The 17,625-nt window shown below is 38.1% G+C and overlaps 1 protein-coding gene across 1 annotated transcript; it reads left to right on the top strand.

Annotated features, from left to right (window-relative positions):
• On the top strand, positions 1-5,714 carry LOC115436939 (relaxin-3 receptor 1-like). Its single transcript, XM_030159959.1, has 3 exons — positions 1-509; positions 1,531-1,974; positions 4,382-5,714. Exons 1-3 carry the CDS (start codon positions 303-305, stop codon positions 4,991-4,993), a joined length of 1,263 nt encoding a protein of 420 aa, XP_030015819.1. The 5' UTR covers positions 1-302; the 3' UTR covers positions 4,994-5,714.
• Positions 5,715-17,625: the final 11,911 nt, after the last annotated feature.

The following is a 17,625-nucleotide window of genomic DNA, read 5'->3' as shown; positions in this document are numbered from 1 at the left end:
AAGTAGGATACCACTGATCAATCCTTATTCTGCACCGCTCTTTTACTTGGGGGAAATGATACCATGCGAGTAGAAGAAGCGCATTTACGCACGGAGAACACTGAGATCAATTATGCAACGTTGATGTCCCTCTGAGGTTTTTGGGGGGAAAAAAAAGAAAAAAGAAAAAAATCTATAAATATTCACTGTTTGAGGATGATGGGGATCTTCACACTTACCTCTGTGCTGCATCTTTTTGGAAGTTAGTCTGGAGGAAACCCTGCTGAACTTCTCCAAGTAACTCGCCTTTTCTGTGCAGAAACATGCAGACCAACAGCAGCGCCTCCGGACCTCTGACCACGCTGAGTGTGTGCGGAGGTGAAGAGGATGAAGGCGAAATCACCAAACTGGTCAACCCCACAGGAGCAGCCTCCAACCCGGCAGCTTTTAACCTCTCCCTGAACTGCTGGCTCCACATCCTGTCCAAAGAATCCTCCCTGGACCTGCACGGAGACAGCGCGAACCTGGCTGTAGGTTTACTTTAGGATTTATTTAACAAGAATTCTAATTCCAGATGAATAATATGAAAAAAAACTGCTGTAAATGTGTGTTTATGGCTATTTCACCTATATTTCGGACGTATTTTCCTTTCATTAACCCTTTCATGCATCATGGTCACTACAGTGGACAGCTGTTCTCTTGCGCATTCATGGGTTTTGTTGTTTTAGTTCCATATCAACCAATATAGTGGACGATTATGCATCATCCCAAAAACTGCAATTCATATCATTACTGTAACTTTGCTGTTCTTGATAAACCTGATCTGCAGTAACATGTTTTAGTGTAAATCGATTGCTAATTGTTATGAGACTGTAATTAACAGTTTTCTGAAACTTTTTTTTTTTTTTTTTTGCATATCCTCCTGAAACCCAGCAATGCATTTTGACCTCTATAGGGGACAAAAGTTTGACAGTTTAACTAAAATGCTGCCCATTGCAAAGGACATTCCATTAAAAAATCGATCAATAAATAAAAATTATTTAAAAAATGTATCTGAAAAAAATGTTGCATTTTGCAGTTTCCAATCAAGACAATTTTTTAGTGTAAAAAAGCTAAAATTATCAATTTCCTGGGTCTCAGAGGATATTATCTCCTTGAAATGAATAATAACTAGTACTTAAGTAGGATAAAATGTGAGAAAACATCAGATTAGGGGCATTAAAAATGTTTTTATTTCATAGTTTTCACACAGTATATCACTTTCTGATGATGAGTTTTAAATACATGTTTCTTTGCTTCAGAAATTAAACACATGGTGTCCAGTTGAGTGGACGTTTTTGTAACTCCATGAAAAATAGGTTCATAAAAAAATCAATTGCATTGTTTTTTTTAATGCCTAAAAAGCAATAAAAACACTCAAGAAAAAATATTAACTGAGGTTCTCATAATTCATGCATGAAAGGGTTAATGTTTGATTGTGCATTCATGATCTCTTGTGGCAACTTTCCAAACTGAGTCCTCACAGTCCGTCTCCTTCTATGTGTCTGACAGGTGCGTATCCTCATTGCTCTGGTCTACCTGGTGGTGTGCGTCCTGGGGCTGGTGGGGAACCTCCTGGCCCTCTTCCTGCTCCACTCCCGCCGCAGGGGTCACCATCACTCATCTATTGATAGTTTTGTGATGAGCCTGGCTCTGACGGACCTCCAGTTTGTTCTCACCCTGCCCTTCTGGGCTGTGGACACTGTGCTGGACTTCCGTTGGCCCTTTGGTCGGGTCATGTGTAAGATTGTGAGCTCGGTCACTACCCTGAACATGTACGCCAGCGTGTTTTTCCTCACGGCCATGAGCGTGACACGTTACCATTCTCTGGTCACCTCTTTGAAGATGGAGAGTCCGAGGATCGCCACCACTAGGGCCAAGTGGGCGAGTTTGGCCATTTGGGTGGTGTCACTGGTGGCTACGCTGCCTCATGCTTTCTACTCCACTACAGTCCAGGTTTGTAATGGAAACATTACACTGTAAAAAAAATCCTGTTGTTTTTACGGAAAAAAACTGGCAGCTGTGGTTACCAGAACAATACTGTAAAAAACACATCCAACTATAAACATTTTAATATTTACGGAGTAACATGTAGATTTAACATTTTAAACATGTAGATTTAACATTGGATCGAAAAGGTAAATGGACTGCACTTATTTAGCACATTTTCTACACCTTCATGGTGTCCAAAGCACTTTCCAAAGCCACCAGGTCCAACTGGGAATGATTTAAGGTTCAGTGTCTTCCATGGACACTTTGACATATGGACAGTTGAAGCCAGGATTCGAACCACCAACCCTTTGGTTATTGGAAGAGCCGCTCTACCAGTTCTACCAACCCATTAATTTATAAAGAAAAAAAAAAAGCAAATAGGCCATTATTTCAACATTATGGTCTTGCAGTTTAAATGGCACCACTTTGTTTTTCAATTTACAGTTTTATTTTCTAAAAACAATAGAAATACATAATTTTTTACATACAAATCTGGTTTTGTTCACATACTTTTCCTGTAAAAACTGCAGCTATATTTGATTTAATCGTTAAAACAAAAATCTTTTCAAATAAACAACTTTACATTGTATTGTCACTTACAGTTTTTTATGTTGCAATTTTACAATTTTTTTAGTGTTAATTCTACAGTCATTTTTTACAGTGTAGACCAGTGTTTTTCAACCTTGGGATCGGGACCCTACATGGGGTCGCCTGAAATTTCTAGTAATTGATACAAAAACAAACAAACTTACAAATAAAAAATATATGATGAATTGAGAGAGACATCCACAATCCATAAAAGACATGACAAACTCCGAGGCTGAAACTGAAGCACTGTGGTACTGTTTATCTTTCAAATGTTCATTGTGGTTGGTTTCAGATGCCGCAGCTCTTTCATAATTCATAGTTTGAGTTCTTGTTTGTTCAGTATTAATTGTCAGCCTTGTAAATCCAAGCTGGACTGACTGTACATATCCTGACCAAGGAAAATGTGCAGTAATCTCCACCTGGCTTTTCTGCCTCTGTCCATAATAATATATATTATATAGCCTAAATGTCATCTAAAATTAACATTTATTTGCAACATATATAGCAAACTATTACATGATCAAAAACAAATTAATTTTAGAAAAAAAAAAAAAGTCTCTGTTTTGAATGTGTGGGGTTGCCAGAAATTTGTGATGATAAAATGGGGTCATGAGTCAGAAAAGGTTGGAAACTACTGCATTAGACTGAATTGTCAAGTCCACGTGTGTGTGTGTGTGTGTGTGTGTGTGTGAGAGAGAGAGAGAGAGAGAGAGAGAGAGAGAGAGAGAGAGAGAGAGAGAGAGAGAGAGAGAGAATAACTCACCAAGATATACATTGACATTTAGAGCTGCAAATAATGAGGAAAATCTGCACTGGTTATGACATGAGTTGTAGTAAATAAACCTCAGTTACCAAAAAATGTAAACAAATTAATTTGAGGACAGTTAATAGTGAGAATGCATGACCTTTACATTAGTGATAAATCTGCACCAATATATTTCAGCAGAACTTGACTCTGAGAGTGACCAAAGACAATCAGGTTTATCAACTGGAAACTAATGAAAACCACAGATAGGTTATGGATTTTTTACTGTTGTTTTTGATGTTCAGTGATTTAGACTGATTTATATATAGTATATTCATTTAGGTTTGTACTCCTTTGACTTAGTTGTTCTGTTCAGCAGATATCTAGTCTTTCAGGGGAGTTGTGAATTAATCCTCCGTTGCCTTTTTCCTCTTATTATTTTCTTCTCATAATTTACCAGAAATTGAAAATACACTGTTTAAAATGAATGGTCCTCTTGGGTTTCAGACTTCGTGATGAGGCTTTTATGGTGAAACATCCTGCAAAAATGTGTTGTAGAAAACTCAATGAGTCCTGACACTTTTTAACAAGCCTGACTCTGCTTATAATTCTTGATGTTTTAAGGATCTCCAGACTGAATATTTAAGATATTCATTTTTGGATGTCATTGCCTTTTGAGTCTACTTTAGCTGATCCACAGTTAAATATTAATCTTGAACTCACTGAGGCTGAATATCTGTCAGTTTGGCCTCAAATTCACTATGTACTTAAATGAACAAACCGCTGTACATGCATCATTCCCATGTGGTGTGAGTATCTGATCTTTCATACATAACAGGTGAACCCGAGTCTGTGTTTTGTCAGGGAATTCTGCTAAAACAACAGGGAACTCAAAGATGTGCATTAGTGTTCATGAGGCTTTGTGATTGTAAAATTGATTACAGTTGGGACTTTAGCATCTCTCTCAAATACATTTTTCATTGAGTACATGAGTCAGAGTTTCTGTCAAAGCTTATGGACCTGCTCTTGTTTTCACAGGTATCTGCAGATGATGAGCTATGCCTGGTGCGATTTTCAGACTCAGATTCAGGACGCTGGGATCCCCAAGTCTTACTCGGACTCTATCAAACACAGAAAGTCCTTCTAGGATTTGTTGTGCCCTTGATTATCATCAGTGTCTGCTACCTCCTGCTGCTGAGGTTCATACTGAGCCGCCGCATTGTTGGCAGCGTGGTCAGCGGGGGCGTCATGGAGAGGTCAGAGTACGAGAAGGGTCGCCACCGCCGTCGCTCCAAAGTCACTCGCTCCGTCACCATCGTAGTTCTGTCCTTCTTCCTCTGCTGGCTGCCAAACCAGGCTCTGACATTGTGGGGGGTGCTGATTAAGTTTGACTTAGTGCCGTTCAGTAAAGCCTTCTACAACACCCAGGCCTATGCTTTCCCGCTGACTGTGTGTCTAGCTCATGCTAACAGCTGCCTCAACCCTGTGCTCTACTGCCTGATCCGCAAAGAGTACAGAGCTGGACTGAAGGAGCTCCTGGTCAGAGTATCTCACTCTGTCCAGAACGTTCTGACTCGGGCCCTCAGAGGGAGGAGAGTAGAGGAAGCACCACCCAGTCTGGTTATGGTTCACAAAGACATTAATATGTGATTTACTCTGTTCATACTAAAGGGAAAGAAGTTGTGTTTTCATTGGTGCCATTTTTCTAACCTTTTTCTGTCTGACGATTTCACTATCAGTTAAAAACATATTAGGTTTTCTCACATTTAAAGCACTTTACATTAATCTAAAGGGGCTGTATGTAGTATTGATATTCCAAAGGGATGTCATGTACCAGAACACACTTATGAATACTAAAACCATCAACCAATCAACACTATGAATCCACAAACCGTATCACTCATTGAATACAGTATAAAGCTCATTGGTAAACACAGCACACATCTGTTCTATGGTATTCTCAAGCTTTCTCAAGCCAAATACAAACTGACAGCTTGTTGTTTTGACAGCCAATGAAAATAACAGTCTTCTAATATTGATGTAGGTTACTGCGTTTGCCAATATTTTACAGTATAGCTCTGTTATCTTATTTCTGTTTTTAGACAGAAAACTGACACAGTGAAACTACAAATCACCCCCGTTTTCCACACGTTTTGTCTTTTTAATAGCTGCACTAAAGATTAGTTTAGAATCATCCAAGTCTTAACTTAACTGTGGATCAAAAAACTTTGAACTTAGGAAACAAAATAACATAACTACCAGTAACTTTATATGTTCGCAACCTTTGTAATCAAGCTCACCAGTGGAGACGAAATCCTGCAATTTTAGCAATAAACTCGATCCTGTTAATTTAGAGCTGTGACCCGTGGTGAAAACATCAGCAGTACTTCTAGTTTTGTCAGCTTATGCACTTTGTTTAGCCACTTTTACACAGAGATCCCAGGAAAAAAGGTGAGATGGTGACTCCATCTTTTTTCCACCACTGACTGATTTCCACAGCCAAGCCAGAGGAGTAACAGAGGTGAGCCAGGCTGGGTTTTCACACAGCGGACCTGTGTTCTGGAATCAAAAGGGGCGGTGACGCACCACAGTGTATAGTGTGACGTATAACTTCCGCGTTGGAAATACTCAGAGCATAGTGGTGTTGCTAACCTCTCCAGAGTTGATCTTTCACCATTCCACAAATGTTAGCATGGATAGAGTCCTCCCCCTGAAATGACAACAGCTCGTGGATCTCAGCGTTTCCCTGTTCGACATCTTTCTGGTCACGATGATATGTCTGTTTACTGTACACGGCCCACGCTCATTTTAAACCCCCCCAGCGCAGGGGCCACACATGCAATACTTCATCAAAATGTCAAACTTTGGTTGCGGAAAGAGAGGTGTTCCTTTTACATAGCATTCCGGAATCATGATTCCACCTTTATCACAGCTTTGTTACTACCTCCAGAGGCGTTACAAAGCTGCAATAAAGGTCCCAGATAGCAATTACCTTTTGGCCAGATCCGCATTAAAGCCTTTACATCCTTTTTCTGACTTTGGACCAAATCTGCATCTGATCCGTCTTTCAGCTCTCTCTAGCAGTTCCGGAGTTGTGCTGGCTTACGGATTTGGCCCAGAACAGTCTCCCATCCCACAACCAAGACTGATTTTCAAAGTTGTAATGCTGATCTGGACCAGAATCGTAATATGAACCTGGACCAGAGTCGTAATACAAATCTGGGCCAACATGATTCTTGTGTATATTCTAGATGTGATTGAACGGACCTGGGCCAGAGCTGGATCGTTTCTGTAGAAGATCCGTTACGTGGAGCAGTACCTGTTTTGGCCCGATGTGTGTTTGGGACGGATCTGCCAAACGGTTTCGGGCCGAGTCGGGATGCGATTCTGTTCCAGATCCGTTCCAGTATCTCTTTGCTATCTGGGGTGAGACCAAATGATCCCACCATTTCATTTACACAGACGTTCCCGAATAAAGGTGAAATATTCCCGTAACAGAGGTGCTGTGTAAAAGGGGCTATATACTCTAAAAGTTGTTTCTTAGCGGTTCTCATCCCATCTGGTTGCTTTCTAACATTTTGGTCAAAGGCCCTGTGGCATTAGTTTTCCTGACCATGGGAGACTATCTGACAGAATGACTCACTACTCCAGCTAGGGGTCACATAAGTAAATAGACAGTTCATCTGTGTAAATAGATTCAGGTCATATCTGTACCATCCAATATACTGGTGTCTTTGGCATAAATTCAGAACCATTTATTCTAAACAATCTAATGATAACTCTTGGTCGTTCATAGTAAAGTATAAATACTACATACAGCCCCTTTAACCCAAACCCTAAATCAAGATAACTCTAAACTCTTGAATTGAATGATGACATGATGGCTCCTGATTATAAAAGAATATAAATTGTTTTGTACTGTGCTTGAGCGTTATCATGTTGTGTAACTAATCACACTATTTATGGAGATTTTTAGGTGCTTTGCATTCTCTCACATTGCAATGACACAGGAAATGGAAATGTCCTTGAAGGCAACACAAACAAAACAAGTGTTCAGAGATGGCAAACCTCCGCCAAGCACCCTGAATGGTGTGCATGTATGGATCGACTATTTCTTTTTAAATTAAACAGTTTCAAGGTTGTTCCATACAGCAGAAAAAGTTGAAGCTTGGTATCAGTGATGTGTATGTCAAATTATGTTAAATTCCAATCAATATCTGTTGAGTTTTATTGAAAAATGAGTCATAAATGAGATTTTTAATGTTAAATTGAAATGTCCACAGAGTCCACATTCCACAGTGGATGTGAACAATTTTGTGCCAGATACAAGACATTGTTATAAGCTACGGGTGTATCGAATTGGAGGCTAATCGGCGTCGTTTTGAATTTTTTATGAATTTTTGAAAATTGCTCAGTGATGAGAGATAGGAAAATTTGAGATTTTGTGACCTTGAACTTTGGCCTACTTGGCCCAAAAATTAATGGGTTTGTCCCAGGGCCTAGGCCTATCTATGGGTAAAATTTGGTAAAGATGGTTGTTATAGTTTTCCCATAAAGTTACTAACAAACAAACAAACATGCAAACAAACAAGCATGCAAACAAACAAACAAACAAACAAACATGCAAACAAACAAACAAACACACAAAGCAAAGGGATCACAATACCTCTTGGCGGAGGAAATAAAAATGGATGATGTTGAATATGACACGTAGGGAATTGGTTGTATAGAATTTGGAAGATGAAAGTAAAATTAACAAGTGTAAAGTAAACTATGATTATTCTAAACCATTTCAGTTGAATTTACACAACTATATTGTAATATAAACTGTTAGCATTCTTCCAAATTACAGACACCATTATAGAAGATTTTGGCTATAGAGCCCAACCCTAATAAAAATGTGGGGTTCAGCTTTTTATCCTTATGTTGCCTGCTGTGTCCTCATATCATTTACACACATGCTAAAACTGAAGCCTTATTAACACTGAAAAACTCTTTCATACAACATGCCACCCTTGAAGGGCAAGCACATTCTACATCTTGATCAGAGCCTCCAGTCAGTGGGATCCCAAATCCCACTGTGGGCTGATTTTCCACACAATCCAGCAAAGAATGTTTCACTAGTTCAAAGTGATAAGTGAATTTTTACTTTGAAGCTCATACACCTACACAGTCACCCATGTAGACTGTAAAAAATAAATGTCAGTCTGTTGAGTATATATTTGTGTTATTGTGGCCAGTGGGACACCTGAGTTTTCCACACTTTAATGTGCACTGCAGCAGGATATTTATAATCAAATTAAACCGGTGTTTGACTTCAGCATTTCTTTCGCAGTATGTTTGCTGCTCTGCTGTAAATTGCTTTGTGAACACATGTATGTATTGTGACATTAAATAAAAGGAGAGGGCAAAGTGGCCTGTTATTTCCCAGTGCAGTTTATCTTGTCTGCAGTCACTTCCCTCACACGTGAACAGCAACAGATTCACGAAGATGAGGTAGAATGAATCAACCACACAAAAGCTTTGCCACGTTTTTGCCCTTTTACAACCTTTAAATTCTGAAATATGGATAAGCAAATACCAAACACACATGCACTGTCCTTCTATTGTGTGTCACTCCTGTAGTAATTACCTTTCCAATCACAATCATAGATGTTATTCAAGGTCTGTGAGTGGGAGGACGTGATGCCTCATACAGGTAATCTCTGTCTTTCAGCTGAAAATTGAAAACAATCATAAATGTGGTTTATGAATGAATGTTTATCAGAATATCTGAGCTACACTTCGAGCAGTGGTTCTCAGTTTTTTTCTGTTGGGCCCCCTGGGGGATGAAAAATCTGCAGGCCCCCCTCAACCCCAACAATATTGTAACCCACCCCAGTGGGCCCCACCCCACCCCCACACACACAGTTTGAGAAACAGTGACTTAGAGTAATAGCCTTTCAAATGTGCACACAAAGGAGAATACACTGCAGCCAAACATGCTTTATCTGTGCCTCTTTTTTGTACAAGGCTTTCATTATTATTATTATTATTATTATTATTATTATTATTATTATTATTATTATTATTATAACAACTTATATACACCAATCAATCATAATGTTATGACCATTATGACCACTGACAGGCTGTTAAAGTGGTATTACACTTTTTCTCCATTGGTTTGGCTCATTTCTTAAAACAGAAATAACATTCTCAAAATATCATGGACAGACCTCCAAACCATTTGGTAATTGTTCACAACAGAATTGAATTTCTCATTGATTTCATTATGTATGATTGACGCCTCAGTACATCTTTGAAAATGACTAAGTACAGTTAGCCTACATACGGCACAATTCCCAGGTGAATAGATCTTGTTGATCTAAACTGACTGTTTATTCTCAGTCTAATGGTTGTTCTCTTCAAAATATACCAGCATCATTTCATTGTATAAGTCATCACATGCACAATAGTCTGTTCAATTGTCAACATTAGTCAAGAAGATAATACCATGATTACCATATATGAATCTCTTGGAATATTTGACTGTTATTCAGATTTGATCCCTGAAAATGAGAAAGGTCTCAAAGAGCCTCACCTACCAAACTGTGTCCTTGTGTGGGACAATGTGAATGAATCCACCTCAGGGCCTGGTTCACTACTCATCCAAGGATGGACATGTGTTCCCACCACCTTCTTTGCCTTTTCTCAGTCCTATTGAGGAGTTTTTCTCTGCTTCAAGATGGAGAGTATATGAGAATCAGGCTCAAAATCAGAAGTCCCTGCTCCGTGCAATGGACACTGTGTGTGTACTGCAAATTATTTGATTCTTACCAAGATAAAAAAAAACAAACTTAGATTTAGAAGTGTTAGATATTTATCTTGCTTTAAGAGTTAATTTGTTATTTTAAGTGTTCATACATCTGTAGACATGCTTATTTCTAGATTTAATAATCTTAATTCAAGAAATCTTGTCAAGTAAAATTATCTTGCTGCATGGAAAGATATTTCACTTGTTTTGAGTACCTTTTCCCCCAGATTTAGTGCTTTTATCTTGTTTTTAGACACCCCTTTTTTACAGTGTGAAGACATTACAGGAGACCAGTGTAGGGCAGGGGTGTCAAACTCCAGTCCCTGAGGGCCGGTATCCTGCATGTTTTAGATATTTCCCTCTTCCATCACACCTGGAAGCCATTACATCTTTATCAGGTGTTTGCAGAGCTTGGTGATGAGCTGATCATTAATTAAACCAGGTGTGCTGGAAGAGGAAAATATCTAAAACATGCAGGATACCGGCCCTTGAGGACCGGCGTTTGACATCCCTGGTGTAGGGGATGGTTGCAACATGCACGCCGTTTCTTCCCTTGTTGCATTGCAAGGGAGAATATATGCTGTGATATGGAGGAGAATCTGTGGCTGGACAGACAGCAGTGTGTGGACGGCCAGGAGGGCGAGGAGGGCAAGGAGGGTGGCCAGGAGAGGGACAATGAGGACAGCAACCAATGAAGAAATGTTGGTTGTGAAAGCTTTATTTACAGCACTGTGTGCTTTATATGATTTTCCTTATTTTTTTGTTTATTTGTTTATATTACAGTATATTATATTGTATGCATTTTCTTTTTACTCTGATGTATGTAAGTTACTTTATATGTGTGTGAATTGAAATGGTTACAATTTCCTTGGTGGTATGAATGCAATGTGTGATGTCAAACCTACTCTTACCGTAAAATCCTTTTTTTTTTTTTTTTGTAGTTTTATACACAATTGTATTCTGTTAGCTAGACAACAGAAACTAGTACAGTAACCAATGTCAATGAAGGACTGGGCTAAGACTGAGAGCTGGACATGAGGGATATTTCAGTGTTCCTCAGCCATCGTGACCAAACATCTGAACATTTTGACTTGTGGTGTTTACACAATGCCAAAGGGACGCTGCATTTTGGGGGCACTGACTATTTATATGAGAAAGGCATTTCATTTTGACACATGAGTGAATTGTTTTGGGAGAGATATGAGCTTTTGCAGGTGAACCATTGTGTTGTGCGGAAGCATCCAGGTTATTTTGGCAAAAGCACAAAGGAGTGTTGAGAATGTTGGGTCTGTTTCAAGAAATGAGGCAAAACAATGGAGAAGGATCTTTGTCTTTTTGGTTTCACTGACTATTTATGTGGAAAATGAATTTAGTTTGGAGCATACGTGAACTGTTTTGGGAGAGATCTGAGCTTTTGGAAGTGAACGACGGTGTTGTACTGAACTGTAAGACTCTTTCGCCAAATGATCTTAGAGTTTTGAGAATGTAATTTCTGTTCCGAATAATGTGCCAAAGCAATGGAGAAAAACTGTAATTGTGATTATCTCATTCCAATGGGGCCTGTCAGTGGGTGGGATACATTAAGTAACAAGTGAACATTCAGCCCTCATTATTAATGTGTTAGAAGCAGCAAAACGGGCATAAGTCTGGATCGGAGCAACTGTGACAAGGAGAGAAATTATGATGGTCAAATGAATGGTTCAGATTCTTTTCAGTTCTTGTTCATTCTAAATGTAAAGTGGTTGGGACCGACCAAAAGTATCTAAAGAACAACAGGATCTCAACCAATCAAGCATCTCTGGGAGCTGAACATTATTACCACCTGTCTAATGTTGTGTAGGTCCACCTTTTTCCACAGAAACAGCTCTGACCCGAGGCTTGGACTCTACCAGACTTCTGAAGGTGTGCTGCGTTATCTGGACCATAGACCATAGATCAGATTTATTCATCTAATCCCTCCCACAGATGATCAAATGTCCTGAGATTGGGATGTCCTTCCTTAATCTGTCTGTGGTAGGTATTTAATGAGAAATTTTATCAACTAATTATGGTTGTGTCATCTCTGAACCTGGTGATGAGGCTAAACGAGAGAATTCCAAAGCACTCTGTCTGAGGTTGTCTAGTAACTGAAAGTGATGTCACTGTGTAGCAGTTCATGATGGCATTTCTATACTGTGTGTGTGAAGACATATGGAAATTGCATTTCTCATCTGAATGTATCATTGTACTTCCATGATCTTGTAATGCACAGGTGTCAAACATGCGGCCCGGGGGCCAAATCCGGCCCACCAAAAGGGTCCAGTCCGGCCCTTGGGATGAATTAGTGAAATGCAAAAATTACACTAACAATCCTTTTAGTTCAGATTCCACATTCAGACCAATTCAATCTAAAGTGGGCAGGACCAGTAAAATACTATCATAATAACATCTAAGTAATGACAACTCCAAATTTTTCTCTTTGTAAATGTAAATATTTTCATGTATTTACACTAAAACAATGTGTAATTTTGCAAAAAATGTGATTCACCTGAACAAATATGAACAACCCGGAAATTTCTTAAGAGAAGTAAGTACAATTTTAATAATATTCTGCCTGTTACTAAATGTTTTGTGTGTTTGTAGATCCACTGTGATCTGTAAGTTCTAATGCACATGTGCAAGTGATAAACTGAGGCATAATATTGTTAAAATTACACTTATTTTTTCAGTTTGTTCATGTTATTCACATCTTTTGAAAGGATAGTTTGGAGATATAAACCTTTTCATACCGTAATTTTTTTTTTTTTTCCACTCTAAACCATAGAGAAAAGTTTGGAGTTGACATTATTTATATATTATCGTGTTATTATTTTACTGGTTCGGCCCACTTCAGATCAAATTTAGATGAATGTGGCCCCTGAACTAAAATGAGTTTGACACCCCTGTTGTAATGTATTAAATGTGAATTGTAATATTTAAAAAGACCCCAGGAAGAAGAGCTGCTGCAGTGATGTAAAAGCTAATAGGTACCTAAATAAACTAACTAACTAAATACTACAGACAGGAACACCCAACAAGACCTGCAGTTGTGGAGGTGCTCTGACGGATCATCACTGTTACAATATGGACCTGGTCAAAGCTTCCCTATGTGGCTCAGTTCCAACACATCAAGTTCAAGGACTAAATGTTCACTTACCACCCAATATATCCAACCCAGTGAAAGGTGTCATTGTAATGAAATAATCAATATTATTACCACTTATCTTGTCAGTGGTCGTCATGGCTAATCTCTGTATTTCCTATATAGTATGCATTAAAATTTAAGTCCAAAATAAGCAAAAGAGCATTGTTTTTAGTGAAATAAAAACAAAGAAAATGGGTCTCCACAACATCATATGCCTCTACAAACCTTCAGTCTATGATTGGAAACAAAGAGAGTGTTTTCTAATGAACATAGAGTAGGCGGGGATGATTCCTCACAAATTATTCACAAGCTGTATCGACAAGTGCACTCTTATATTAAGTACTGCTGATGAAAAATGTATTGTCCTAGAAATTATTCTGTAAGTGTTGAAAAATAGAGTCTAGTATGGACAGTATGGATCACTGAATAAGTCTAATTACAAACTCAAGAGAATTAAGAGAAAAGATAGAAGTGGATGTAGGGGAGAATGGCACTTATTGGACAACTTCAACCAGAGGCGAATGCTTTGAGATAGCAACGGAAGCTGAACTTCCCCTAACATTTCAAGAAACAAATGGGCAGAATTGCACTGTTGAATTTACAATAAAGATATGAATTACATTTACCTTAAAATTGCACAAGCATGCACTTAATTTTAGAGCTACGCTACCGGTCAAAAGTTTAGACTCAGCTGTTTTTTTTTATTTTTTTATTTTCATGACTATTTATATTGTAGATTCTCACAGAAGGCATCAAAACTATGAACGAACACATATGGAATTATGTAGTTAAAAAAAGTGTAACATAACACAAAGCATGATTTATATTTTAGATGCTTCAAAATTACTGCTTTGCACATTCTTGGCATTCTCACAATGAGCTTCATGAGGTTGTCACCTGAAATGTTTTCCAAAAGTCTTGAAGGAGTTCCCAGTGATGCTGAGCACTTGTTGGCCATCTGTGGTCCATCTCATGCCATTTAAATGAGAAGGTGAGTCCAGACTTTTAACCGGTAGTGTATGTTATTCTGGTCAGTTGTTTATTGTTTGCTTTCCAACATGAATTCCTTGATACAGTCTCATATCAGTAGCCTACACTGTTGAATTCCGCATTAACGTTGGGTGTCAGTGGGTTGTCTACGAGGCAGCACCAAACTGTTTTTTTCACTGCAGGGAAGCATGATGCTCATTGGCTATAAGGATAAAATCATCCCACCCAAAACCCACCCAGGGATGTTTAGCGACTCTGGGGGTGAATGGGTCAGTAGGTGGGCCAGGACACTGGACTTTGGACGTTGGATTGGATGAACTGTTCAAAGGAGTATTGGTCTGAAAGGCTAATTCTTTGAGTGTAGACATTTAAATGTAAATCAAATGAAAATTATATGTCATACTTAATGTCATTCTTCCTACGATCCTGTCTTTTTCAGCTTCAATAAATTACAGCTTCCCATAATACTTGAAAACTTTCTAACACTAGTTATATTTCTTAATAAAATGTAAACCAGTGATGCACATGTAAAGCTAAGGAAAATTTCCCCAACTTTTCTTCTTATAACTTTTCATGCAGAAATTGTATGTGATTACACCGACCACTCCATCTAAGGCACAGGTGTCAAACATACAGCCCGGGGCCAAATCTGGCCCACCAAAGGGTCCAATCTGGCCCGTGGGATGAATTACACTGAAGACATTAACAATCAATGGTGTAAAAATCATTTTAATTCAGGTTCCACATACAGAACAATTAAATCTCAACTGGATCAAACCAGTAAAATATTATCATCACAATAACCTCTAAATAATGAAAACTGCAGATTTTATCTTTGATTTAGTGAAAAAAAGTAAAATTACATGAAAATGTTTACATTAATAAACTATCCTTTTGCAAAAAATGTGAATAACCTAAACAAATATGAACAACCTGAAATGTCTTAAGAGAAGTACATGCAATTTTACAAATATTCTGCCTGATACTAAATATTATATGTATTTGTAATTGTAATGTAAGTTGTAATGCACATGTGTAAATGATAAACTGATAAACTGATGCAGAATATTGTTAAAACTGCACTTGTTTTTCTTAAGACATTTCAAGTTGTTCATGTTATTCAGATTTTTAAGGAAACATTGTAGATATAAACATTATCATAATGTAATTTTACTTTTTTCACTGGTGTTATTTTACTGGTCTGGCCCACTTGAGATCATACTGGGGTGAATGTAGCCCCTGAACTAACATGAGTTTGACACCCCTGATCTAAGGGGACAAGAGTCCCCAAAGCACGGATGCAAAATGTTCTGTACAATTCTCCTGATGTACGACACAAAGGCACTCACCCAGCCAAAATGGTGCATGACTCATCTGATCTTATCACTATTTTGCACAGCTCCGTTGAGCAGAGTCTGTGGTTTTCCTAACACCTGAATTTTCCCAGGTGCATTCATATTTGTAATGAGGGTTTATGCACTGAACGGCTATTGTTCACATCCCACTCTGCATAATTGTTCCTGCTGACAGTCTGATCACACTGAGTGGTGAATGACAATGACAGTTGGAGTGTTTCCACAAATCCGCACACATCCCGTCTGTTTTGAAGTATTTACCAATGTCTCTTCCATACTGGTACATTCAGATCTCAGTGTTCATACTGAAACTGGAGCAGTGTTTATGACTGAAGCTCCTGCCAACAACAGTGTGCCCCCTTTTCTTCATCTGTATTCATAATCTGACTCAACTGGGCATGTGCAGAATTTCTATACATATGTATGACTGGATGTTATGCATTCACTGTGACCATGCTGAATGTTGAAAGATCTATATTCGTTATATTTATTCGTTATATTTAGTTCTCATATCCTGAACTTCTTGACATCCCACGAGGCAAGGTTTTCAAGGCAAAAACACCAATACTCGGACAAGTTCTCACCTTAAACACGTCTTAATTTAAAACCTGTAAGTGGATCTTGAATAAAGATCAGAACAAGCCGTCTCATTTTTCATGACGGATAAAAGATGTGACCTCTTAGCATCTGAAGAGCTGCTGTCAACCACCTCTCCAGATGCCAAGAGGTGGCTGACAGCAGCTATAATGAGCTTGTAAGACTTAAGAAGCAGATTAAACACTCACAAATACTTAAAGGTTATTTCCAATTATGACATTTCTTTATATAAAAATGTGTAAATGTTGTGGAACTGGGAATGGATTCACCACACTACCACTGCTTAACCGATAAAGACCCAGTCACTGGTGACCAAAATCATTTACTGGTGTAAAATGTTTAAAACCTGTTGATCCACTAATCCTATTGATACATGTAAATAATTGGTGTAAAATTTGCTTTGTCATTTTTTCATGGTCATCAGACATGACCAATTTGGATGTTCAGAGGTGCCATAGTTACCATGGAAACACTCACCTTCTGCAACATTGAATCACCGGTAAAAACCAACGGAGTTTGATAAATGACAGTGGATGGAGGAACTTGTTTTAACACTCAGTTAATGATATATTTTGATGAAAAAGTCACTTTTTTTATCAGTTTTATCTGTTTTTGATGTAATAACCCTCAACTTTAATTTGAGATATTATGAACATCTACATGGTCAATAATTAAATATAGAGAGAATACCTGATTTTCTCTGAAAAATGCAAAATACAGAGGATAATATTATAAGTGGTGATAAATCACTTAACCCTATAATGCCAAACGTATCATATTTGATACATGAGTTTTGAAGCCCTCTACATGATCGGCGTCATATTTTTTTTTCTTGAAAAACCTGATGAATACGATTACATACAAGCAATACACAGATAATCTACCAGTGGGGGGGAATTCGTTCACCAGAGGCCTTTCCAGTGACACTACATGACTGTCATTAATGAGGAAGGAAGCAGAACTTTGCCAGTTTTGAAAAGGAATTACCAATTTGGTAGACATGTTTGCGTTATATTATGTTTTTGTTTGTTCAAAAATAATATTTGAGCATTGAGACCTGATGTATCAAATATTATGAAAAACTGAAACTCATACATGGAAATTAATTTTTGAAAAAAAAATAATAATAATAATTTTTTTTTCTTGTTCAGAGGGACCAATAAAGGCTCCAGTTTCAAAGAACTGGAATTTTCCATCAATAATTTAATGGTTCAGGCTTTACAGAGTTAAGAAAGGTTAAATAGAGATAAAAATTCTTTTGGGAATTGACATAAAAGTAGCCCTAGGTCTTTATGGGTTAAAAAAAAATAACTAAAATGAGAAAATATTGTGTCACCTGAAAACCCTCACAACTGGTAGTTTGACTTGTTAAGGCTGAAAC

The sequence above is a fragment of the Sphaeramia orbicularis genome, chromosome 17, assembly GCF_902148855.1.
Source record: "Sphaeramia orbicularis chromosome 17, fSphaOr1.1, whole genome shotgun sequence".
NCBI lineage: Eukaryota > Metazoa > Chordata > Actinopteri > Kurtiformes > Apogonidae > Sphaeramia > Sphaeramia orbicularis.
This window is presented reverse-complemented; position numbering and strand designations above follow the sequence as displayed.